This window comes from Pleurodeles waltl, chromosome 8 (genome assembly GCF_031143425.1).
Source record: "Pleurodeles waltl isolate 20211129_DDA chromosome 8, aPleWal1.hap1.20221129, whole genome shotgun sequence".
Classification (NCBI taxonomy): Eukaryota; Metazoa; Chordata; class Amphibia; order Caudata; family Salamandridae; genus Pleurodeles; species Pleurodeles waltl.
The window spans coordinates 1,497,222,470-1,497,247,805 of record NC_090447.1 but is presented as its reverse complement, the minus strand read 5'-3'; the positions used below and the strand labels follow the sequence as shown (position 1 = coordinate 1,497,247,805).

At 41.6% G+C, this 25,336-nt stretch overlaps 1 protein-coding gene across 4 annotated transcripts in view; it reads left to right on the top strand.

The window, feature by feature from the left end:
* Positions 1–25,336, top strand: part of ILDR2 (immunoglobulin like domain containing receptor 2) — a 742,290-nt gene that overhangs the window by 674,873 nt on the left and 42,081 nt on the right. For all 4 annotated transcript variants that reach the window (XM_069202734.1, XM_069202736.1, XM_069202735.1 and 1 more), the window contains 3 exons: positions 7,266–7,436; positions 17,956–18,072; positions 21,499–21,700. In XM_069202734.1, the coding sequence (XP_069058835.1) occupies positions 7,266–7,436; positions 17,956–18,072; positions 21,499–21,700 (490 nt within the window). The remainder of the gene's footprint in view (positions 1–7,265; positions 7,437–17,955; positions 18,073–21,498; positions 21,701–25,336) is intronic.

Here is a 25,336-nt window from a genome sequence, read left to right as displayed (position 1 = left end):
AGCAGGGTATATAGAGGAACTGGCCTAGCTGATGAGATCTATCTCTAGAATGATGGGTGTCCATAGGAGGGTGTGAGGAGGAGCGTGCCTCTCTGATGACACCCCTCTAATGTATCACAGCTGTACAGGGTGTGGGGAAAGTCCTAAATGTCTATTTAGAACTCTTCCCAAGCTGATAGGCATAAAGAGTACACTCCGATAAACACTGTCTCCACTAACACTCCTTCCTACAGTGGGTATACCAGAGTGTATTCACAGAACACCTACTCCTTTCTGTTTTTCGTGATCCCACAAGAGTCTTGCAAGATCGTAACATGTGTTTAAAAAATAATTAGCATTCCTTTCTCTACAGCCCTTACATACACCTCCACGATAATGGGCACAATGTCCTTTTCTCCTAGTAGAATGTATTGTTAGCTCGCCTACTGACAATCCCACAAGAGCCCCTCAAGATTGTACACAATATACATTTATTTTCATCACAGTAGCTATTCCTAACTACCCCAAATCACCCCAAACCACTATCTCTGAACCCTAAAAAGCCATTACTACCACTAAACATTACATTTGTGCTAACCCTAATGACTCCTTACTACCCTTGAATACAATCCATCCTAAATTCTAAAAATCCCTTACTACTTCTAAACACTAACCGCCAACGAACCTCAAAACTTTCTTACCTCCTCTAAGCTGTATCCATCCCTGAATCCTAAAAAAATCCTTTATACCACTAAATACTACCCACCCTTGACCCCACATAAACCCTTCATACCCCTAAACACTAGCTACCCCTGAAGCCTAAAAAAACCCTGCAATATTACCCCTGAGCTTTACCCATCCCTGAACCCTAAAGCCATTCCCACAAGAAAAACAATCCTGTACTCCCTGAAATAATTTAGCTTTTTTGTTTTTAAATAAATCCTCCCTTAATGTAAAAATGTTTAAGAACACATGCATGTGCATTAAATATTTTTTAATATTGAAATTGATTCATAGTTAAAATGAAAAAATATATACCTATGTTTTAAAGGTAGATTATTTTAAATGTACTAATTATTAAACTAATTTTGACTTATATGTTAAGTAAATTTAAATTAACATTAATTAAAACTTTATTACAAAATAAAGGTACTAAATCTGAGCTATATGCATGTATATGTTGTAGACACCTATACACATATACTGTATACATATATATGTATATATAGTATAGAGTGAAGGATCTTTTATATTACGTGATTATTTTGTGGTAGCTAGCTTTAAAAAGCTGTTTTTTTAAAAGTAAAGCTAACTATGGGCACAAATTGGAGTTAGACTGTTTAGGCATTGTATAACACTCTTCAGTAACGTTTATAAAACAATGGGCAATGATAAGTGTCAGTGGATTCAGGCAATTCAGTTACAGCACATTTACTGCATAATTATGTATTTAAAATATTTTCTACTTACGTCACAAAATTTGCAGATATCATCAAGAAGTCTGTTTCGATTGTAAATGGATAAAAATACCTCAAGGGAATGTGCCACATTGCGATCATAACTACGCACTTCATGTTAGATTTAACACAAGAAAGTCCTGGCGCTTCCCTGGCTTCTTCATTATAAGAATTGTTCTCCCAAATACATAACTATTGAATCATGATTCACATCCCTAACCCTCTTGGCTCTAAGCAAGTTTACTCTTCGAGATATGTTCACTATAGTTGGCTCTCGAAGCTGCCCCTAACAATCGCTTCGAACCACAGGGCCTTTACTAATCGTTAGTAATAGTTAATGAGGCGGTGGTTTTGCACCTCCTTTACTTTTCTCCTTGTTTCCTCTTGTTAGCGACATCCAATGCCCTGTACGTCCTTCCCTGTACACTACTCTTCGTCTTTTAGAGATTCACTTTTGCGATGGAGAGTCTTCTTCTCTCCATGCTCCCCTCCCCTCCCCTGACCTCCTTCCCTGAGATGCTGCTTCCCGCTTTGAGTCATGCAATTTCTGTTCACCCTGTTTGAATATATTGCCTCAAATAGGCACCCATATCACTACTATTACCAGATACATTTTACTTATACATGGCTGACCAAAATATCAACTCACTTAAAGTGTTTTCTCTCAGTGTTAAAGGTCTTAACCACCCTGTCAAATGGAGAAAGTTCTTCGACTGCTGCCACTCCCTAAAAGGTGTCTTAGTTTTCCTTCAAGAAACAAAAATTAACTATAAAGAGGCTCTCTCCTTATGCTCAGGATGGGTATCAGACATTGCCTTTTCAGCTGCAATCAGTAAGAAAAATGGAGTGATCACAATGATCTCTAAAAATGCTGGTCTCTCGATTATCTCATCAGAACCAGATGATAATGGCAAATGGTTAATAACCTGCTCACAGAATAATAACTCTGAACTTTATGAGGTGAATATATACACCCACAATTGATGACCCCAAGTTCAGGATTAATTTATGCGTTAAAATAGCTCTTTTCCCTCCCAATGCCCGTATCTTACTTCGTGGCGATTTCAATCTTCCAGTGAACACCCTAGTAGATAGACAATCTGCCTTCAAATGCAGAACCCCTAAATCACATAAAGCAATGCACACCTTGTGCTCATCCCATAAGTTATCAGATGTATAGGGACTCCACAACCCTACTTGCAATGATTTCACATTCTTCTCCTCCCACACAACTCCTTCCTCAGAATAGACTACATTTTAATTGACTAATCTCTTCTGCAACACACCCAATCCTCCTCTAAAGAACCCATTGCCCTCCAAATCATACCTATTTCCCCAAAAGTGAGATCTTGGCACATGAACCTAGAACTTCTGGAGGACCCAAACGTAATAGAGGAATTTAAAAAAGAATTATCCAAATGTATCCAAATAAATAAAGATTCTGTTTCATCCCCATAACTCTGGGACTCTTTGAAATGTCACTTCAGAGGACTGGCCATAAGCCGAATGGCTCAGAATAATAAACAATAAATTCAACCTTGGACTAACTATCAGTTAAAATTAAATCTATGGAAACAGCCTACAGGAAATCCAATGACCCTTTCATTATGACCTCCCTTAAAAGCCTTAAATACGAATTAAACTCCATAATTAATAAAGGCGCACACCTACGGATCCATGCACAAAATGATAAGAAACTGTTCTATTTAAACATAGCCAGAAATCCCTGGCACCCTACCTGAAATTTAAACACAACTCTACTCATATCCAATTGATTAAAGACTAGTAGGGTAAGACACAAATATCAACTGCGGCAATACTTAAAACTTTTCAACCTTTTTACATGAAACTGTATACTCCAACCTTCAACATCCCTTGAGACGCCTGTCTGGAATTTCTATGCACCTTACTGATTAAACAGGTATCTGATAACGACCAAGAAATTATCTCCGGCCTGATCACTACAGAGGAAATCAATAATCCCATCTGGTAAAAACCTGGGCCCAGATGGTATACCTGATGAGTTTTACAAAACATTTCCATGCACAATCATGGATACTTTAAACCCAGCCTAATGTCATTTTTCAACATCTGGTTCAGTTTGAGGGTCGGCCTCTGAAGCCACAATCGTGGTCATACCCAAAGAGGGTAAAGATCACATTGACCCCAAAAATTTCAGACCCATTTCTCTCATAAATATGGATGCGACGATTTATGCTAAAATTATTGCAACTCGTCTTACCCCACTGATTCCCAAACTTGTCTACCCTAGCCAATCAGGTTTCATTAAAGGACGTCTAGCTAGTGACAACATTTGCCCCTTCTCCCATGGCATTAAAAAAATTCTCTAACCCACTCACCCCTCCAGCAGCCACCATAGCCCTAGATGCTGGGAAGGCCTTCGACAAGGTTTCCTGGCCATACCTCGAAGCTGTTCTCCTAAGACACAACCTAGGAGAGAATTCTTATTATGATGATCATGGCCCTTTACTCGAACCCCTCAGCTAGAATTAGGATTAATGGTTCCTTAAACCAGCCCTTCCCCTTAAAGCAAGGAACTCGTCAAGGCTGCCCCTTCTTCACCCTTACTATTCCTATGAGCCGTTGACCCTCTTTTGATTATGATAAACATCTCAACTATGATCTCTGGAATCACATTCAAAGATATATCGTATATATCTGCTGCATATGCAGATGATATCTTGATATTTTCAACTTCCCCAACTCTTAAACAGCTTAAAGGTCTTAAACATTATTGAATGATTGTCCTACTTCTCGGGCTACTCCCTGAACAGAAAAAAGCGATATTCTTCCCTTAAATATTCACTGCAATTTCTCTGTTGTTGGCTCCTTCAAATTTAAATGAAACCCCTTGATTAAGTACCTTGGAATATGTTTCTGTAACAACATGTCTGAATCTATTACCATTATTGAAAATAAAACCGTAGATAAATTGAAAGACCTTTTATCAGCATGGTCACCCAAATATACATCATGGTGGGGCAGACTCAAAACTATCAAAATTATGGTGTCCCCTTTGGTCAACTTCATATTGAGCATGCTCCCCAAGCACCTCTCCCAAGACTTTTTCCTTAAAACTGATAAACTTGTTTCACATTTCCTCTGGGAGAATAAAAACCCAGAACTAGCCTAAAAAAACTGATAGCACCAACTAAATTAGGAGGCTCCAACTTCCCAAACTGGCATATATACCAAACTTTATATCTAGCAGCCCAAGGTGCATGCTGGTTTGAACTCAATCCACAAAAATAAAAAAATCTGTTTGAGATTGAATCTTCAATTTGCCACCCCTTCTCACTACTATCGATCCTGATGATGTCACATCACCCTTACAACCACTCCATGAAAATATTTAAAGATACGAGTTCTGCTTTATTGAAAGTTGATTCAGTTCTGTCAAACAATATTCACAAATTCCCCTCCGTGTCCTTATGGCAGAATAAAAAACTACAGACCCCTAATTAAGCGGCCAGTGCCCTGACATGGGCCTCAAAAGGAATCCTAACTATATCAGACATTTTTGCAGAATCAGAACCACTCTCATATACTCAACTTAAAGATAAACACAACCTCTTAAATACTGATTCTTATGGATTCCTTCAAATCAAAGCTAAAATCTCAAAACTGGGGCACTTAGGTAATCCATCACTAATTCAGAACCTGCAAAGGATACTTGCAAAAAGACGTTCAGGCTCTAGACTTTACAAACTTCTTTCTTCCGCCACGGCTCTAAGCCACCCCATTACCTCACAAATGGTCTTCCTTTTTCTCCTTTAACTGCCTAACATCCCCCACTGAAGAGAAATGGTCAAAAATAGGCGTAAATGTAACCCAGAATAAATAAACTCCCTCGTTAACACAAACTAGATTCTTTGCTGTTCGCTCTCTGTATTGGACTCCTGCTAAACTGTTCAAACTAAACTCAAAGATATCATCACCTGTTTGACCTCAACTCTTCACCTAGTAACGAGGAACATATATTATTTTCCTGCCCACACCTCGCTTCCTACTGGCGGGACATCTTTAACCAACCGCACAAAATCTTCACGAAGCCCATCCCACTAAATTTCCTGCTTGTCATCCTGGGACAATACGTTGCAGACACTTCTCTTTCGATCTCTTTACTTCAGACCTCATTTTACTTGACCTCCTGCTTAACATTGCCCTCAGAGTGATTTTGATCTACTGGAAATGTAATAACAACATTTCATTCCATACGTGGTGGGCCTGGGGCACTTATCTGAGAAGGGCACATGTCACTCAGTTCCTCACTAGAGGCCACATTATAGCCTCACAGCGGATATGGAATACACTAAACCTTTACATCCGCAAGCAACCACCATAATATGAAACCTTTTGTTCTCCAACACTTTACAATCCTTTTTCCCCGAGTCTAACGTATGACATCTATTACATGACTCTTCCTAACCATTTCCCCCCCAATATCCTCCTCTACTCTTCCTTACTTTGCCTTGATCCCTACATTGGACTCCTTTGCACTACGACATGTACAAGACACATCTCCTACCCAGAGACGTGTGAACAAATCTGATAGTCGGCACAAAATAAATTGCTAGGACAATAACTATTGATCTTGTTCACACTTCACTTTGTACCCCTCAGCATCTCACTTATCCTCCTAAATTACAACATTGTATAGTTTTTACCCTCTACTCTCCATGACTCGGAGCGTATTTTCCCTATCTCAGCAGATTCCACTGGATCATTTGTGTAATCAATTGATATTAATACCTGAATATAATGTCTCTTGTATAACATGTTTTTTCTACCTTGGTCAACCATGTACGTGCTGTGATTTAATGTGCTACCACTTTTTTATCTTCTCTTTTTCCTCCACCCTTGTTTTACACTCTTTTATATTCAAAATCGTTGTTATAATGTTTAGAAAAGAAAAAAAAGGAATGTGCCACATATTTTGCTGTATAATTTCCTCTGCATAATCTTAGTAATCCTGAAAATGGTAAAGCTCAACCATCATATATTTAAAAAATATAACACTGCATTTTGTACAATAAAGTCTCCAAAATATGTAATGTATTTATACATATTTTTATACTTACCTGAAATTTAAACATCTAAGAAGTAAAGGGCTTAAACCATTCCTGTGATGTGTACTGCTGATGTAGTGTCTTGCTTCTGTTCTTCCTTGCCTTTAATTCTTCTTTTTGCTCATTTCAATTGCATTTTGAATTAGTTTCTGTTCATTCTGAAAGATTATTTTCTAATATTTCAGTATGTAAATCCAAACATAAGGTTGGAAATGTGCAAAGTCTGGACCTAACCTGTGGGGGCAGATGTTTCCTAGTCTGTAAGAAGTTTCTTAAGTTGAAACAAATACAGATATGATATTGCATAACATTAATGGAAAGGTTACAAATAAAAGTGAGGAGAGAAGGGGGGAGGAAAGAAAAGGGCATTATTGTGATAAAAATGTACAAGGTTCAATATGAGAAAGACATAACAACCATAAAAAGCAAGTTTAGAATGTGTTGAAACAATATAAGATCACGAAAATTGATACATTAGCCATGGTAGAAAAAAGGAAACATCAAGGAGGTTTAGAAACTTCCCCTCTAATCGGATGACGATGAAGAGAGCATTTATATTCTAAAATTCCTAATCTATAAAATTTGTAAAGGGGCACCATAAAATAGAGATAGGGTTGATATAGGCTGTGTCAATTCTGCTCTTTTGTAACCTATATATTGTTCCAGTGTGATCATCGAGGCACGGTCGGCCAAGGTCTGCCTACTCGTGTTACCATACATATTTCTTTCTCTCCAATAGTATACGAAGCCGGCAAGGCTGCAAAAGCTGGGTATCCGCCTGTGGTCCCCACCAACTGCCCCCCATACTACATCTCCACGGTGCCGGTGGCTCCTGTTCCACCTCCCATGTTGATCGAGAAGCAACACGTTCCACCCCTGGTGCAGAGCGATTCCATGAGTGGCCAAAACGGTAATCCTTGTCCTCTTTCTACTATGTTACCTTTTTTTAAAATTTAAATGTAAAGAATCAGTGAAGTCTCGTTGAATGTTTCACTTACAGATAGACTACACAACCAACAAGCACTGGCAAAGTCAGTAGGTCTGGCGTGTGAAACATGCATTTTATATTTGTTTTTTCGGAATTAATAGACATTAAAATAGTAAAAGTAATAAAAGGTAAAAAGAACACCATCTAAGTATAGTATGCATATAAAAAAGTAAGTAAAAACATGACAGATTACAGACATAAAATGTGGTGGTTACAAGCACTTTTCTTGTCAGTAACTTTCTTTTACTACGGGTGCCCTCTGAGGTTGGGTATCAGTTTTTCCTAAGAATAATATTACTGTATGGCTTGAGGTCCCCTTTGTGCTAGTTTCTCAGTGGATGAGGTTGCAACAGTGTTCAACTGAGTCTGTTTGATCCCAGATAGAGAAATAAACACTAATCTCATAAAACCATAAAATTTCCACAAAATATTTAATTGGGATTTCCAACTCACAAAAGATGCCCCAAAGTGAAAGCGCCAATGGGCAGACAGAATGTTACTGTGGGTAAAGGTCTTTGGCCAAAGTTCAGGGGTAGTTGTAGCGCCAGCTGATCTGTAAAACTGAGTGTTCAAACAGGAGCACACTGCTGGCATCAGCTGTGAACTCCAGATCATAAGTATGAATGCCAGCCAAGCCACATCAGCCTTTCGTCCTTACGAGGCTAGCAAATAGAGTTCCATTACATTGACTAATAGCAACACTTGTTATTTACAGTCCGTAGGAATGGCAGTAGAGTGGTGTGAATTGCTATAAAACAAGTTACTTTTACACAGGAAGTAGCAAACCCCACTGCATTTCCACACCAGAGGTAGAAGAACTGTTATACCATATCTGAATGGGTTGATCCCAGATAGAGAATTAAACACTAATCTCATGAAACCACAAAATTCCCAACAAAACATTTAATTGGGATTTCCAACTCACAAAAGATGCTCCAAAGTGAAAGCGCCAATGGAAAGACAATGTTATGTTACATATACATAAATACCTACATATATATATATGTGTATACACTGACTTCTTTGTGAATACTTGCTATATACTTGCCCTCTCTCTTTCTTGGATTGAAGCATGTCTTAACTCTTATCCATGCCTGCTCTCTTTCTTGGATTGAAGCATGTCTTGACCTTTGTCCATTCCTGCTCTCTTCCTTGGATTGAAACATGTCTTATCTCTTGTCTATGCCTGCTCTCTTCCTTGAATTGAAGCATGACTCTTGTCCATGCCCGCTCTCTTCCTTGGATTGAAGCATGTCTTATCTCTTGTCATGCCTGCTCTCTTCCTTGGATTGAAGCATGTCTTAACTCTTGTCCATGCCTGCTCTCTTCCTTTGATTGAAGCATGTCTTAACTCTTGTCCATGCCTCCTCCCTTCCTTGAACTGAAGCATGTCTTAACTCTTGTCCATGCATGCTCTCTTCCTTGAATTGAAGCATGACTCTTGTCCATGCCTGCTCTCTTCCTTTGATTGACGCATGTCTTAACTCTTGTCTATGCCTGCTCTGTTCCTTGGATTGAAGCATGTCTTGACCTTTGTCCACTCCTGCTCTCTTCCTTGAATTGAAGCATGTCTTGACCTTTGTCCACTCCTGCTCTCTTCCTTGAATTGAAGCATGTCTTCACCTTTCTCCATTCCTGCTCTCTTCCTTGAACTGAAGCATGTCTTAACTCTTGTCCATGCCTGCTCTCTTCCTTGAATTGAAGCATGACTCTTGTCCATGCCTGCTCTCTTCCTTTGATTGAAGCATGTCTTAACTCTTGTCCATGCCTGCTCTCTTCCTTGGATTGAAGCATGTGTTCACCTTTGGTCACTATGGCTGGATGGAAAACTCTCAGTCCATGTTGCTCACGTTCTGGTGTGGATGTGACCTTCACACCTCTGGTTGTGACATCTACACCGCTTCACTGACCACCAGTTACTGATATGCAATGATACCACTTGGATAGAGCATCACAGACCGATGAGTACAGGTCCTAGTAGACACTAATCGATGCAACATGTGAGGAATTTACAAGTATTAGGGTCATTACTACAGCTGCATGCCAGGTCTAAATGCTTATCACTTTCTTAATGCACGCTGGCTCAAGCAAGGGTAATGTCCCCAGGACTTATATGAAGGAAGGGGGCAAGTATGAACTTGAACCTGAGCCTATGCTGGAGCCCACACAGCAAGCCTAGGCATAGCCAGGTTCATTTTCAGCCAGCTCCACTACTACTAGAATATTACTCTGACTGTTAAGAGTACCAATATTTTTCCTTGTAATACTAAACCCTACTAGTACTGCCAATCACTTGTATTTCGTTTAGACAACTGTCATATCAGACAAGTCATGTACAGAGGTCACAATGAAATACAACTTGAAATACAGCTGCGGGTCTCACTAATGGCTGCGGTTTTTCTATGCTAAAGGTTCTAGCTTCCTTCTGTGAAGCCTTGTGCTGCTCCACTGAGGAGTGTGGATGCCTGTTGGACACTTTCATGCACAGAAAACTGTAGCCACCTCGAAGTGTCAGTGTATTCTCAAGAGCCTAAAAGAGCATGTGGGGGGCTGTTTGTACTTGTCAGAAGACCTACTGAGTGAAGGTGCAAGAAATGGATCCAGGGTACAGGACCATGTACGACCAAGGCATTGTTAATGTCCTCTGTTACCAGGGGTACCTTTGTTTCCAGAGGGCGGCTGGCGCTTAGCACAGAGAAGTAGAGAGGCCAACATACCCAGCAGGAGGAACCATCAATGGCTGAATCCCATAGTGGACCGTTACATTGACTTCCACAGAATGACGACGACCTTTGGCATACGGCTGCCATACCACCAGCACAGACTGTGACTGGCAGAAGGGTGCCAAACAGAAAGAACCACACAAAGATCCACTGCGTGAGGAGAGTAGATGGTGAGAGGTGCTCTGCATAGCTCAAAAAACCTACCTGCAAATATTTCCAGAAGAAAAACTAAAGGGGAACTGAGAAGGTCTTTCCCGATATGTTCTCCATCTAGGACGAAGGCCTGAGTCTGGGTGGATGGTGACACCATCAATGAACCGGCATTGAGAATGAGGAAGAAGCTTATCAGGATGTCTTTGAAAGAATTGCAAAAGTCATGCACCCCTGAAAAGAAGCTTTTTAGACAGTGAAGGCAGACATGCTTTGAAGCTGGTGTAATAGTACTGTTTGTGGTTTACAAATACTAAAGCAACCACCAACAAGCTGTTATGCATGCAGCTGTCAAGGTGGATGGCTTGAGGAAACTATGTTGACAACGTGCAAACATAGTTTACAAATTTCCAGCTGTGTGCTGTCACAGCCATTGTTCTGCTGGAGGTGAAGCTTGAACGACAAGCGAATAAAGCTATGGCTATGAAAATCTGCATTGCATTGTAACATTTATACAGCACTTCATACCCTGTTTATGGTGGTAAAGCGCATGCTTGGATGTATGGCATGCTACATCATGCAGGAACGTGTGGCTGACAGAATGCTTTAGTTGCTGAAGTTGTAAACAATTGCCCTGTAACTATTCTTCCTTTATTGCTCAAAACAATAGAACAATATTTGCAGAGTAGTTCTCCTCTATGCTAGAAGAGACTAAAGCTCTTTATCCTTGAGAACTAGGTTTTCATCACAGAAAAACAACTGAATCTCCTAGGACTCTAATGACCAAAGACATTAGGTTATGGTGGATGAAGGCGATGAAGCGGGCGATTCTTATGGACCTCTCTGCTGTATTCCAAATGGTGGACCATTCAGTGCTACTGCACCTCACGAAGGAGTTGTGGGTCTCTGGCCCAGTCCTCGAGTGGTTTCCATTATTTTTGGAAGACCAGACTCAGTAAAAGTAGCTCATTTTAAATCTCACAGCACCCAGTATCCATGAGAGTTCCAGAGGGTCCTCTCTCTCTGCCATACTCCTCTCCCTTTGTGGGTGCCCACTCGCTAACATGATCAGTTCTTTTAGATGTAAAGCTGTATTGTATGTGGACAACACAAATTATCGTCCGTCTGGATGATGATCAAGCCACGGATTCCTTGTCAACATTTTGAAATTGCCTAGCAACCACACAGTAGTTGATGAGGCACGATTTTCTATATTTAAATGTCAATAAATCAGAGATTCTGATTTTGGGAGAGAAGAGGGAGTGCTGAAATTGTTCTCTCTGGCTTTCAACCGAGTGATTCTCCTTTTCTGCACACTAAAATAAAATTTTATCTGAAGTTACTACATCCTCCCGTCACTCTGCATATATGCTGCTTATAAAGGTTACAAGGTTGAATGGAGACGTGCCTGGGATAAGTCACTCAGGCTCAAGGGCCTCAGGTTATGGCTTAATCTACTTAAGCAGGCATGAGTCATTGATTCCCATCTTGCTGTCAGCAAGGAACTGAAAACATTTTTATTATGTTAATCTTGTTTTGATTGTTGACTGTTCCCTTATCATTTTGGTTGTGTTTTCTTTCATTGTGGAGGAACCAATGTACTTGTTGAGCTCTACAAGAGTTGAACAATCATCTGGTGCAGGGACAGACATCTTGCTTCCAGCACGAGACAACCATCAGCCACAAGATCCTCTCGCTAGACTGAGTCCTCTTCCTCCTCATCCATCCCAACCACGCGCCTCTGCACTTTGCCACCCCAGTTCAGCTCACCTGCCAGGCTAGTCATAACTTCTGCCTTCCTGACCTGAAGCACCTCCACACCATATGATGAGCCACCCTTGGTCACTGGATCTAGTAAACAACTTCACACTATGCCTTCCATAGACAACCATGTCTCCTTGTCTGCACCTCGATATCTTAACAGAACTTGCTTTCGCGATGAATCTCACATACCCTCATAGCTACCTACTCCAGAGCCACACCATTTCCACTTTTCCGCTTAGACTTTACTCACCATTACGTAGATGCCAGACACTGTCACAGATTGAGAGATAATCTGTATGACCCTATTGCACTTGCTTAGTCCATAGTCTAAACCCAACCACAACTTTACTTACACTTTCAATAAACCTTTCCACTTCACATTCCATTGCATGTTGAAAAGGTTGTGATGCCCCAAACATTGATGTGTGTCATTAATGTGGGCTACAGTTCTAGTAAAGGCCTTTGATTCATGAAGAACTTGAAAAAAGGAAGGCCTCACATGTGAGAAAAGGCAGGTCCCACCTGTGAGAAAAGGTAGACTTCACCTGTGAGAAAAGGTAGGCCTCACCTGACGACGTATGTGGACAGAGAAGAAGAACTGTCTGATTGCTTTGGGGTTTTCTCTGCAGTCAGGATCGCAGAGATATACCACACCCTAAGTTTTGGATAGTTGATGGCCTCAGTGAAATCTTCTGAAAAAGGGGAGCGAGAATGAGAATGTGTGTGAGCGCATGCATACATACACACTCTTAGGCTTGCTTTTTTCTCTCTCTCCTCTCATGCTGGTGCCACATGGTGAAGATCCAAGAAAGTCTATTGCTGCCATGTCTGCAAGACTTGGCCAGGCTCCGACATGTGGCAGCCGATATCACCTCCCCAGAGACATTCAAACTATCATCCTTATTGGAACTTTCCTGGTCTTCATCAGTGTATTTACTGGGCTGTCGAACAGGATGCTCCCAACTGCTCATTTCACCAATTTGTAAAGCCTACTTTAGATCCAGCAGGTAAATTGGAAACACTACACCTTCCTACAAGTGACCCAGCGATGTTCACCAACATGCCCAAACATTGGGAAAGAACACACTGCTTGGGAGCGACCCTAATACTGAGGGAATCATAGTGGATTTGCAAATAGTTTTCTGTGTTGTGTTATTACCCTTTGACCACAAGCCGCAGACGATAAATCCTATTTTTATTCCATGCATGCATTCTACCTTTGGTTTGTCCTCTATGTCTTATTCTATTGGTTTGTTGCACAAGCGTGAACTTTGCCAGGCCTCACCTTTTTTTTTTTAGATATCTGTTGATTAATTTGGCACCAGCTAACTTGTCTCTTTGTAGAAACCCTAGTTATTGTTTTACCTAAAGACCAATACCTAATTGTTTTTGAACTTACATTTAACTATTTTAGAGTATTTAATTGATTCCATGATCTGTTTTAGCATACCTTTTGGAACTGTTGTTGTGTAATGGCTGCAATGGTACTGTCATTATGCTGTTTATTATAGTTATGTATTCAATTTATTTTAAAATGTAATAAAATATTAAACTACAAAAGAAACACTATCTTGCACATTTACCATCCAGCATAAAGTTCCTTCGCAGCTCTTTTCTCAAACATGGGTCCTCCATTAATATTTATGAACACTGAAAATGGTCACTAGCAGGCAGGACTTCCAACATAGTCAATCAATCATAGCATTTGTAAAGTGCATTAATCACTGTGAGGGTCTCAAGGCGCTGAGGGGGTGGGGGGGGTGGGGTGGGGTGCTGCTGCTGCTGGAACAGCCAGGTCTTGAGGTGTCTCCTGAAGGTTAGCAGGTCCTGTGTCTGTTGCAAATGGATAGGAAGGGTGTTCCACGTCTTGGTGGCGAGGTGGGAGAACGATCTGCCACCGTAGGGCGTTCTATGGATGCGTAGAATAGTGGCAAGGGCACGGTCAGCAGAGCGAAGCTAGTGGGTCGGGGTGTAGAAGGTGAGTCGTCTGAGTTATTCTGCTCCGGCGTTGTGCAGTGCTTTGTGAGCATGGGTGAGGAGCTTGGGCGTGGTTCTCTTGTTGACGGGGAGCCAGTGCAGGTCTCTCAGGTGGGCTGTGGTGTGGCTGTGGCGGGGGATGTCCAGGATGAGAGTGAAATAAATCTTATAATAAGAAACAAACAGTGCTATCTCCAGAGCATCCTTTCATCTCATTACTTGGATGTCTGCCGGACAAACACCTAAGGATGACTGTGCCATCCTGCACCTTCACTTGAACACCTCTTTCACCATCCTATAGATGATTAGGAAGATCTGGAATGCCTATCAGTTCTACCCCTGCCCTTAGAACAGGGAGCCAGTTCTTCCTTGAACCCAGGAAAGGCAAGTAATCAAGAAAGAAAATATTTACTTAAAATTCTATATACCTAAATAAAACACTCTAATATTAAAATGAGTTTAAAACAAAGAAATAAGCAGCATTACTGCCTAAATCCTTTTTATTTGGTCCTAATAAAAGACAGAAAGTGGAAATTAATTATTTTCGCAGGTGTATCACTTCAAATAGAGAAGGGATTGCAATGTCGCTTTGCGGCAGCCAGGGAGCTTCACAGCCGCCGAGCTTACAGCACAGCAGAAGATGGCCCCTCAGTCCATTTTGATGCTCTACTGAAGGAAGTGCAATCCAAAAACAACTCTGTATCCATTCCTATGGCTCCGTGGGGTGGGTGTTGTTTATGGATGTAATGAAGATAGCTATACTAGAGAACAGGTAAGCATAATTTCCTCATTAAAACTTAATTAATATTCATAAACACTGAATAGAATAGCAAACTCTTCCTTTCCCGAAGGAGGTGGGACAGCATCAGGAATGGAAGCAGGAGAATTTAGACACAGTCGAGAAGGGGACATATGAAATATATTTTACCTGGGATGGGGTAGCTAGCCTGAAGGTCAGGATCCGAAAATGCCAACCAATATCTCTTCTCTCTACATCTATAGACCTACTCATAAAGCAGGGAAGTCTTGACGTTTGCTGCTTGAGTGTTCCTATTAGGTCTTTCTGCAAACAAAGAGCTGTTAAACCTTCAGAAATGTATGGAACAAACTCAGTCCTCTTAGCCATTGTTAGCTGATTCCTGCCATTGTTATATTTCATTAACACTCCCACTTTGGGTGTATTGGTGGCTAATCAAGATATTATCCAAAATGAAAGGGAGATAGAGGGGCAGAAAAGCTTGTCCTCCTATCGATAAATAACCAAACACAGGGTGCCAGTCAGTTTGCTGGGAAATAACCCGCCACAGAATAAAGAGAACACTTGTTTGCTTATATAACCCCCACTCACTAGGGTTGCCCCTTTGTGGCATGCTTCATCATTGGGTCCATCCTGTTCCTTTGGGTAACAAGGCGTGCTGCAACATACAAATTATATGGAGACACTTATAGAAGTATTAAAAACGATGTTTCAGTAGTCTAACTTGTTAGTGACCAGGGTGTGTGTGACAGTTGTCCATGTGCTGATTGGGAGCCATTTGAAAATCTTTCTCAGCATCTTCAGTGTATAGAAGCATGAGGCACTGACGGCATTGACTTGGGAGGTCATATTGAGTCATGTCGAGTCACTGTTGATGATGATCCCGAGGTTCTTGGTGTAGCCACCAGGTGGAGTCCCATGGGCATGTGCTCTTCCCAGAGATCACGGTTTTGGTCTTGTCGTTGTTCAATATTAGACAGTTGGTCTTCATCCAGAGGGCATTTTCAGTCATGCAGAAATTGAACCCGACCTGGGTACTAGACGTCTTGTCCATGAGAGGGAGAATGAGTAGTGTGTTGTCAGCGTAGGAGAGGATGTTGATTGTGTAAGAGCAGATGATGCTGGCTAGAGGGATCAAATATGGGTTGAAGAGGGTAGGGCTCACTGAGGATCCTTACAGAACTCCGCAGATGAGATCACGGATACCTGAGGCGCACTGTGCCAGGCTGACTGACTGGGCCTTTCCAATCAGGAAGGAAAAAAACAATTTTTAATGAATGTCCTTGGACTCCAATGTCATGCAGGGGTTAGGTGAGGATGCGGTGGGAGACTGTGTCAAATGCTGCAGAGAGGTCCAGGAAGATGAGGGCCTTCTTTTTCCAGCGTTATGGGGATGTTAACCTTGGCAGCGATGAAGGCTATTTTGTTGCTATGGTTGGGTCTGAAACCAGATTGTGTTGTCAAGGAGTTGGTTGTTGTTGAAAAGTATTCAGTGAGGTCAAATACCTTGGCCAGGAGTGGTAGCAGGGAGATCAGTCTGTAGTTGCAGAATGTTGAAGGGTCCGCAGATGGTTTCTTCAGCATTGGGAGGACAGATGCCTCCCAGTGCTGAAGAAACCTGAGAAGGTGGCAGAAGAGGAGGAGGCATTCTGAACTGGTATGAGCATGGCACTGATGGGTTACAGTCCTCTGAAGTAGGCGTGGGGAAGGCAGAGTCCCATGAGGCCTCTGACTGGATAGACTTCATGGCAGCGGTTTCTTCTGGGGTGATCATGGGCCATATGGTGAGCATTGGTTCTGTAGATAAGATTGGGAGGTGTTTGGCGAAGTCTGTTTGGACCACTTGGAGGCTGAAGTTGCTGTTAATGGTGGTTTTAGGTGGTCAGATGATCCACACTGTTCTCCGTCAAAAGAGGTCAAAATCAGGACTGTGTTCCTGGTCCAGAAGGTCACAACAGAAGCTACTGCCAAGAATGTGTAGAATCAGCTAGTGCACAGGCGGCATGGGTGGTTAGAGAAATGCACCACCTCCAGAAATCCATCATCCTGGGGGGCGTTGCATAGCTGGGCTGCTGCGTTTGTTACAGCCTGGCCAGTCTTGAGAACATAGCTGTGGCAGCCTTCTTAGGGCCTTCACTTAGGGCATCAGCAGGGGAAGAGAGTGAGAAGAGACCATTTGTTAATATTGTACTGGTAATATCTCCTGTTTGTGACACCATATGCCTCTGCATGTGAGAGAATACAAAGTACTTAGGCAGCAGGGCTGCTCTTTATATTTAAACCTATTTTCATTTTCTAGTATTTTAATATATGCACATTTAATTCTGTTAGCAGTTGAAAATAGAAAGCTATGATAGAAAAGGCGTGTTTCTCAATGCACAAATTCAGGAATCCCACAGACCTGTGAAGATATTCAGTGTTTATAAATTTAATTAAGATACCATTGCTGGAGAACTGGTTTTACAGGTAATTAATTTTTCCCTCTATCCTATTCCTTTCCCCATGAATCAGAACACCTGTCTCTACCTGAGCCCATGATGTTCCTACAATAGATCACAGACTTGTTTGTCCCAGAGTGCCCAGAAATCTGCAAGCCCGCACTATATTAGCAACGCAATCTGTTGCAACAATGCAGGGACTGTTGAGTGCTTGGACCGGAGATGGTCAATATCTACTGATATTGAATAAAACTTTGACAGACTAAAACAGATAGATTATTTTCAAGATTTGGGCTGTAGAGAGATGAACAGCGAATACAAACAAATTTTTCTACCATGGTCCCAACAGTTGGAATCCCATCTGTTGAGGTTTTTGTAGTTCTTTAATAACTTTTTCACATATATGCCATCTTTCGGAGGCTCAGACGTAAGTGTATATCTCAGTTTTGAAATCTTATACATTAAATTGTCTCCAAACACAAACAGCATATCTGTTAGATGTGTTAGATAAAAGTGCTGTGTAGGCAGCAGAATATGTGTTGACTCTGTGCATCTGTCTAAAACCTCTTGCTGTTGGAACATTCTATGCACCTTGTCGTTGATGGCGCTACCTTGTGTTGTGACACTTCCAGCCGTGCGGAAAGGCTACCGGATCCAGGCCGACAAGGAGCGGGATTCCATGAAGGTCATGTACTACGTGGAGAAGGAGCTGGCCCAGTTTGACCCAACCAGGAAGATGCGAGAGAAATGTAAGTTTTACCATTGTCAGATCTTGGTGCTGGAGCGCAGCAAAGATCTGGGGCTCCTGTTAGATCTCTGCCTAAAGGCTTGGGAAGAGGGCTCTTAAGTTACTCTAGTTGTCTGTTACTCAGACTTTAGAAAGGGAATCGTCTCTTGGCCCGGCTTCTCTGGGGTTCTGGCTCCAGGAATCTGTTGCTGGGGGACCAGGAAGATAATAGAAGATGCCAAATGACAGAAGGTTTTGGGGGTGCAGAAGGTAGCGTGGTGGCTTCTACCCTTTCATGTGTTTCAAGGTAATCTACTTGGAATAGGTATATGTACTATATATTAACCCACAAGAAAGGAAAAATATAACACTTTGACAGTCCAGTTGTGAGCATTGTTGAATAAAAGGGGCTCTGAAGCAGATTCCAGCTGAAATTAGCAACTGACAGAGAAACAGAATAAATATACATAAACTTAAAATATAATTTATTTTTTCTATTGCAATTTACTTCGGCACTGCAAATTTACATTCAGCACTGAGAAGTGGCTGCTAGTGGACTTTTCAAACTTGAGGAACATAAAGATTATCCACAAATTCCCTTAAGCATGCACATTCTACTTCTCCTATACGACGTGTTGGAAAATGGCACCTAAATAGGCTTTTTATAGCAGACTTTTCCGAAGAAATTGCCCTAAAAGCTTCTGTATGTATCGATGGGTCATGAAGTCATATCAGAGCAAGAGCATGCGCGAGGAAACGAGGTGCTAATATCAGAAGTCCCTGGCCTTAATTACCGCTCAGATATCAGTTGCAATCATTTTTAAATTTTCAAATGCTGTCTTTCAAACAGTAGAGATTAAATTTTACCACCCCATCCCCAAATAGCACATTTCCATTTTTAGTACAGTTGTTTTCTCTTTTTCTGAATATAAACTTTAAACTCCAAACACCAGCTTTCAGTTTTCTCTGAATACATTGTTGTCCCCAAATGCAAGCTTTCCAGACTCTGACAATGCACTGTTTCTGATTCCAAGTGTTAGCTGTCTCATTTTAGTAAATAAATCAAGCTTGTCCCCGGTAAGCAGTTTCTAGTTTTTTAGGGTCGAGCCTGCGTTGCATGCGCTCGCGCATGCGTATTGCAGCAAGACTCTTTAGTGTTCAGAAAAGGGCTCGGAGCCCTGTCAACTTCACGTCAGTGGTTTTTATTGGTTCTTGGGCTTGCCTAATAAAATCTGCTTGCTTTCATTAGTCGAAGGCACGCATAAGTCATGCCTTTTCCAGTGGCTACCCCCCCTCGAGCGCAGAGACCAAGTACAGAAAACATGCGAGGCTCGCTGTTTTCCATCGGGCTCGTGGCCTTCTTTTTCTCTAATTTAGGAGCGCGATCTCGCTTGGCAGAAGTCGAGCGCTTTACATAGTTAATTTCACTTTTTCGGGTTACGTATATAAAAGCACTTTTGCCCGATAGGTGAAAAGTCGGGTTAGGAGTTTACAACGCTATCAGCTCTAACATGAGCAAACGCGAGACCTGTTGCATTTCAAATGCTTGTTTTTAAATACTGTTTTTCATTTTCTGAACATACATTGTTGCCCCAAATACTAGATTACCATATTTTAAACATGAACACAGCACCTAGTATGCATAGGTATGTTGTCTGCGTGGATGAGCATCACATTCAATAACTGCATCTCATTGGTTAATGATCACCCTCATGGTGTTCAGAAGATGCTGAACACTGCCGAGTTTGTCAAAGGAAAGCAATAGTTCTTCCACTCCTCTGAGTTTTGTTGTGGGTGTGGACATCTGAAGAAGATCTGAGCGCTGCAACCTGTATGCTGGTTCTGCCGGGTGCAGTCTGTCTTGAACTGCATGTCTGTTGTGGTAAAACTGTGAAGCGTGGAAGGTGTGTGTATACAGGTTTGTTAGAATGCTAGCATGCTAGGTTGCTAGTTTTCATCTTCCTTATACAATCTGTTTATTTGTTATACTCTGCAATTTTTCTCAAGGATTCTTGCATCATATTTGTCTTCCTAGTGGTACCAGTGACACTGTAAGTGTTTCATGCAGCTGCAAATGATACTTTTGCTGGTGTGTACAGTCGGTGTTTCTCTGTTGGCTGCATTTGATGCTTTATGTTATTGCCTGGGATGGGGGAAAAAGTGATATTATGTTTTTCCCCATTGCTTGTGGTGTGATCAGTTATTTTATGTGGCTAGGGTATATGCCTCATTGGGTTGGGTACCCATTTCTGTATGTGTGAAGGGCAGGAACCTCCATTTGGTGGACACATTTGCGGTGATACATGTGGAGGGTGTGAACTCTACGAGCAGTGGGGGGGGGGGGGCGATACCAACTTCTGTGTGCACTGTTTGTGTGTTGCATGTGTGTGTGTGGAGGGTGTAAACTTCTTTGGCGGAGATATCAACTTTTTTGCACATGGAGGGTGCAAAATCCAGAGGGATGCCTGTTTGTGTGTGTGTGTGTGTATGTGGGTGTGCATGATGGGTATGAAACCCATTCCATGGGATACCTTTTACAATGATGTGCGTTCAGGATGTATGTCCATTGCTGTAGTATAGTCGGCGTGTGCAAATCCACTGGGTGGCTGTTCTTTTAGGCTGATCTTGTCTTCAGTATGTGGTGCATGCCACACTCAGGGATAGTTTCTTCTGTTTGTTTCCACGTGGTCCCCTGCGGGTGTGATTGCTTTGAATGTGCATGCAGATGATGGATTTGTGGAGATTGTTTCTGCCGAGTTCAGAGTGTGAGAAGTTGTGTTTTGTTTCTATTTTGTACTGATGATTAAGAACTGTGGTTAAAGTTTATGCATATGATACATGCATTATATTTTAGATTAATTTAATGTTTAGCTGGAGGATGTGTATGCTGGGTTTTTATTTGTGTTGGGTTTGAGTGGTATGTGTACATGTCATCTTTCTCGTTTTTAAGGGGGCAAGATGTACAGCATCTTACGCTTGTTGAGTCTCTTCCTTTGTGTCTTGGTATAACTCTAGTTTTGGTTGAATGTAGTGCTATGGGAATGATCTGTGTACTTCGAGCTGCTAGAATTTACTTCTATTTCTGTTGGAGCATCAATTCCTCTGCTCTTGCTGAATAAAGAATCCTACATGAAGCAAGGACTCTGTGATGCAAGGACCGTGCCCTGTTAGTTCTTGGTGTGCATCTGGGAGGTCACCTCAGGATACCTTCTGAGCCTTTAACATGGAATCCGAATAATGTATTTTTATAAGCAGGGTGTCTGCCTCCTCTTCTCCTGCCGCAGATTCTGCAACATTTCTAAGATAAAGTCAAGAACTCTGTCCTAGCTTTGAATAAAAAATATCCAAACCTGTGTGAAAAAAATCACATTACTTGGCAAGCTTGGGTGTCTGATTCACGTTCTCTTGGGACAGGTTCTAAAATTGCTTTTCCTTTTGCTTCTCCCAGATAACAACACTATCTCTGAGCTCAGCTCCCTGCACGAGGAAGACGCAAACTTTGGGCGGTCGTACCGGCAGTCCCGCAGAAAGCCGCCAACTGGCCGCGAGCTGGATGGAAACGCAGAATACTACGCCGGGGCATCTGGTGGCTCCACGAGGCAGCCACCAAGTTCCAGTTACAGAGAAGAAAGGAACAGTGTCAGAAACAGGTGAGGTGCCCACTGAAGACCACCTGATGACTTGTACAACAGGGCTGAAACTGTAGTTTGGTGAAAAAAATCCATGTACTATGGAAGTGATGGAGTACACCAATACACCAAAGTGCTTATCTCCGCAAAAACTGGAGTCACTGCCTTTCTTTGTGTATATTCAACTTCAATGCAAAGTGTAACACATACATGCAGTAAGGAGTGTCTATCCACTTGGTAATCAGTCTCCTTCAGTTTGCCTTACCTCTGGGTGAAGGTGTAGGGCCCAGCGAGGGATGGTCTTGTGAGCACGATTTAGAAATGGACAAGAGATACAGTATAAAGCTTCTGCAGGATTTTACTCAGCATTCCCCACTCTAGTGTTGAGGAATGAGTGAACTAAAAGTACCGAACATAAGAAGAGAGAGACCGTAGAGGATTCTATGTGCAGAGGTCGAATTAATTAGTAAGACATGCATTTAATTCTAATCAGTTGATCATTTCTATTGGAATTTAACTTAATTCAAATTGTTTTGTTTGAATTTGCCTTGTTTACTTTAGTTTCTCTTATGTGCTCTCATGCCTCACCTAAATTCGAGCTCACCATAAACTATTATACAACCTTAATATCAATCTTACATATCATTCACTCTAAGCCCATGTTTTAGTACGTGTTGTAGATTCACATGCAGTGCACTCTTCTGCCATCTAATGTTGAGGTTTGGAACGCTTCAACTTCTTTTTCTTCAAATTCTTTGTTTCTGTTTTGGGCATGCATGGAAGGACCGATAATCACGCCCTCGAAAACCACGGTTCCTTGGGACACAGAGTCCGCCTTACATTGTGTGTTTTTTTCCATCATGGAGTTGGTTGTTGGTGTGCTGTGAAGAAGTTACTCAATGAGTCAAGGTCCAGAGAACATTTTCTGTATTTTGAGCTTTGGGGGGGGCATCAAAGGAGACAAAGTATGCCAGCCAAAGCAGCAGTTTCATTAACTGCTTTCCAAGATTTTCTGCTGTATGAGAATGATTCAGAGGCGGTGAGCATGCCATTTTGTTTTTGTACTTTGTGTCACACCAAAGTTATGAGTTACTATCATAGGGTCTTCTACGTATGCCCACTAGGGGCTTACCACAAGGGTGCCTCTTGTCAATATTTCAAATCTAAAAATACTTTTCTGCAACCATGCAACAGGCATTGGGCTATTATGCCACGATGGAACAGAACACTGCATACAACCCTGTGCAGGGTGCTTCTGAAGAAGCCGAGAATGAGGCTGAATTAGGTGAGAAATAATATTTTCCATCTGGTGCCATCAAACTAAATGAAGAGTATTGGTACCAATTCCCTTTTGAGTATGATGCACCTGATACTACCCTTTCATCAGCACAAAACTTAGCTTGAGAGACATATTAAGAAGGACAGAGACTCCATCTAACTTAAAGTATAAGACACATGTTAAACATTCTTATAGAGAAAGCATGTAAAGAGCCACCTCAAAGAATGGATCAGCTTTGAAAGAAGTGTTACATCCCATGTACTGAGCAACCTCAGAGGATCAACTACAGCAGTATCATTGACTCAAAAAGAGAACAAGGTGCAGGAGGAGTTATGACCTTGAAAACAGGATTGACAGCAGGACTAGGATCCGCGTCTGCCTCTAGACAGTTCGGACCTCGATAAGACACAATGTCAAATGAAGAGCCCTAGATGTTTTCTCAGTTAAGAGAATGAGACAACAAAACAGGCTTTGGTTTCCATGTGCTACACCTATCAATGGGAGGCAGCACTATTCAGAAAAAAGTTCACATAGACCTAGACACAGGTCACACTAGGGCAACTTCTCTTGAACCTGTAGACACAGGTAGGCCTCCATCACACCAACTGGAAGATAAAGGTTTAATTTGATGGGGATGGGGCTACTTCTCAGGAGAATCAATATTTAAAGACTTCAACAAAGCAAGAGGTGCAAAGTCAATATCCCCTAACACAACACAATCACAGCAACACAATGCATGGTCAATGTACATGGCGTCATGAGCATGAGGGGAAAAACGATGCATGGAACAATTATATGAAAGAGTCCAATTACAGGACACCTTTGGACCCACACCTGAAAAATCTCCAACATACCACTAAGTCATTCAAAGGGTAGCCTTCCATCATGTGGTAGCTATGCAGGTGGAAGCCGAGGTAGAAAAATTGCACACTGAGGCATTAGGAAGGATAGAAAAGAGAAATCATCTCCTTCTAATGCGGTAGACAGTTGTAAGACAATTTTAAAAACAATAGCAGAAAACTTTAAGACGCATATAAAATGCAGATTGATCACTTCACAAGTGGCATGCAAGTAGACGGTAGCCCATAGGGATGCAATTTATATAAGGGATCTATGCTGCTTAACTCAATTGTCCTACATAAATGCTGCAATACAATACAATTCACACTCCAGAATCAATGGACATATATACAGGGTACAGTCGACGGACCGCCCCCTGGTCAGGAGACCATGTGTATAGATGCAGCAGGCTAGAGAGGGTGACCACAAGGGCTGCAATCTATAGGTGGACTCTCAGTTCACCAGCATTATCAAGTCACTAAACTCCATCATCAATGGGACGGAATGGATGAGCTCCTAATACACCTGCCTGCCTGTCATTTACATGAAAAGAACTCAGAAAATAGTGATAAAGGACAACAGTGTTTCCAATGCTGGAATAGAGTCTGATTGGGACTCCAGTGCTACTGCCTTCAGACAGCTGGATAGAAGCATTCTGCTGAGAAGGCATGCCTGGTTGTGGGTGTCTGGATTCAGGCCTTTTGCGAGGGAGCATGTGGACAGTCCGCAAGTAGATACGCTTCTTGAAAAACATAAACAACACAAATGCAGACAGGTCTATGGTTGCTTTAGAGCACAACAGGTAAATAGGAATAATTTACTGGACGATCTCAGCAAGTTGCATATTTCCATCCACGATCCAGTTATTATATACAGATGTGTGTGAAGTTAAGTTGGGTTCAGGCGACACAGTTTCTTCTAGGATCAGTATCTGCTAATATACCGGGAGATGTCTTAGACAGGGGTGTGTATTAGCACCACTTTAATTTAATTTACATGTAATGCATTTCAGCGATAGTATTAACCTTGAGAATCACACCTCCAAAGAACATTGGAGGGAAAAAAAACATCTCTATAGAACGCAGAAAATATTATCCTGCTGACCAAAACATCAGCAGGTCTTACGACACACGTCACTGCATTTTGGATTTTTTTTGCTCAAACAATTACATGGAAATCAAAAAAAACATCTCTATGGAACGCTGAAAATAGTATCCTGCTGAGCAGAACATCAGCAGGTCTGCAGACACATATTACTGCATTTGGGATTTTATTTGCTCGAACAATTACATGGAAATCAATTTAGATAAAACTAAAGTGGTAGTAACGAAGCGTAAAATTAGAAAACCTGGTTCTTGAAAAATAAGTCCTAACATAATTGAAGAAGCAGCCACATAGAGGTACCTGGGAATACTGCTTGATGAGCGAGCCTGCTTCAGGCTACCCCTTTCCTCCTTAAAATCATAGGCTAACCCCATCGTTTTTGCTTTTAACACCTGGCAAAGAAAATACGCAGATCCTCATTAGAACCAAAGCTG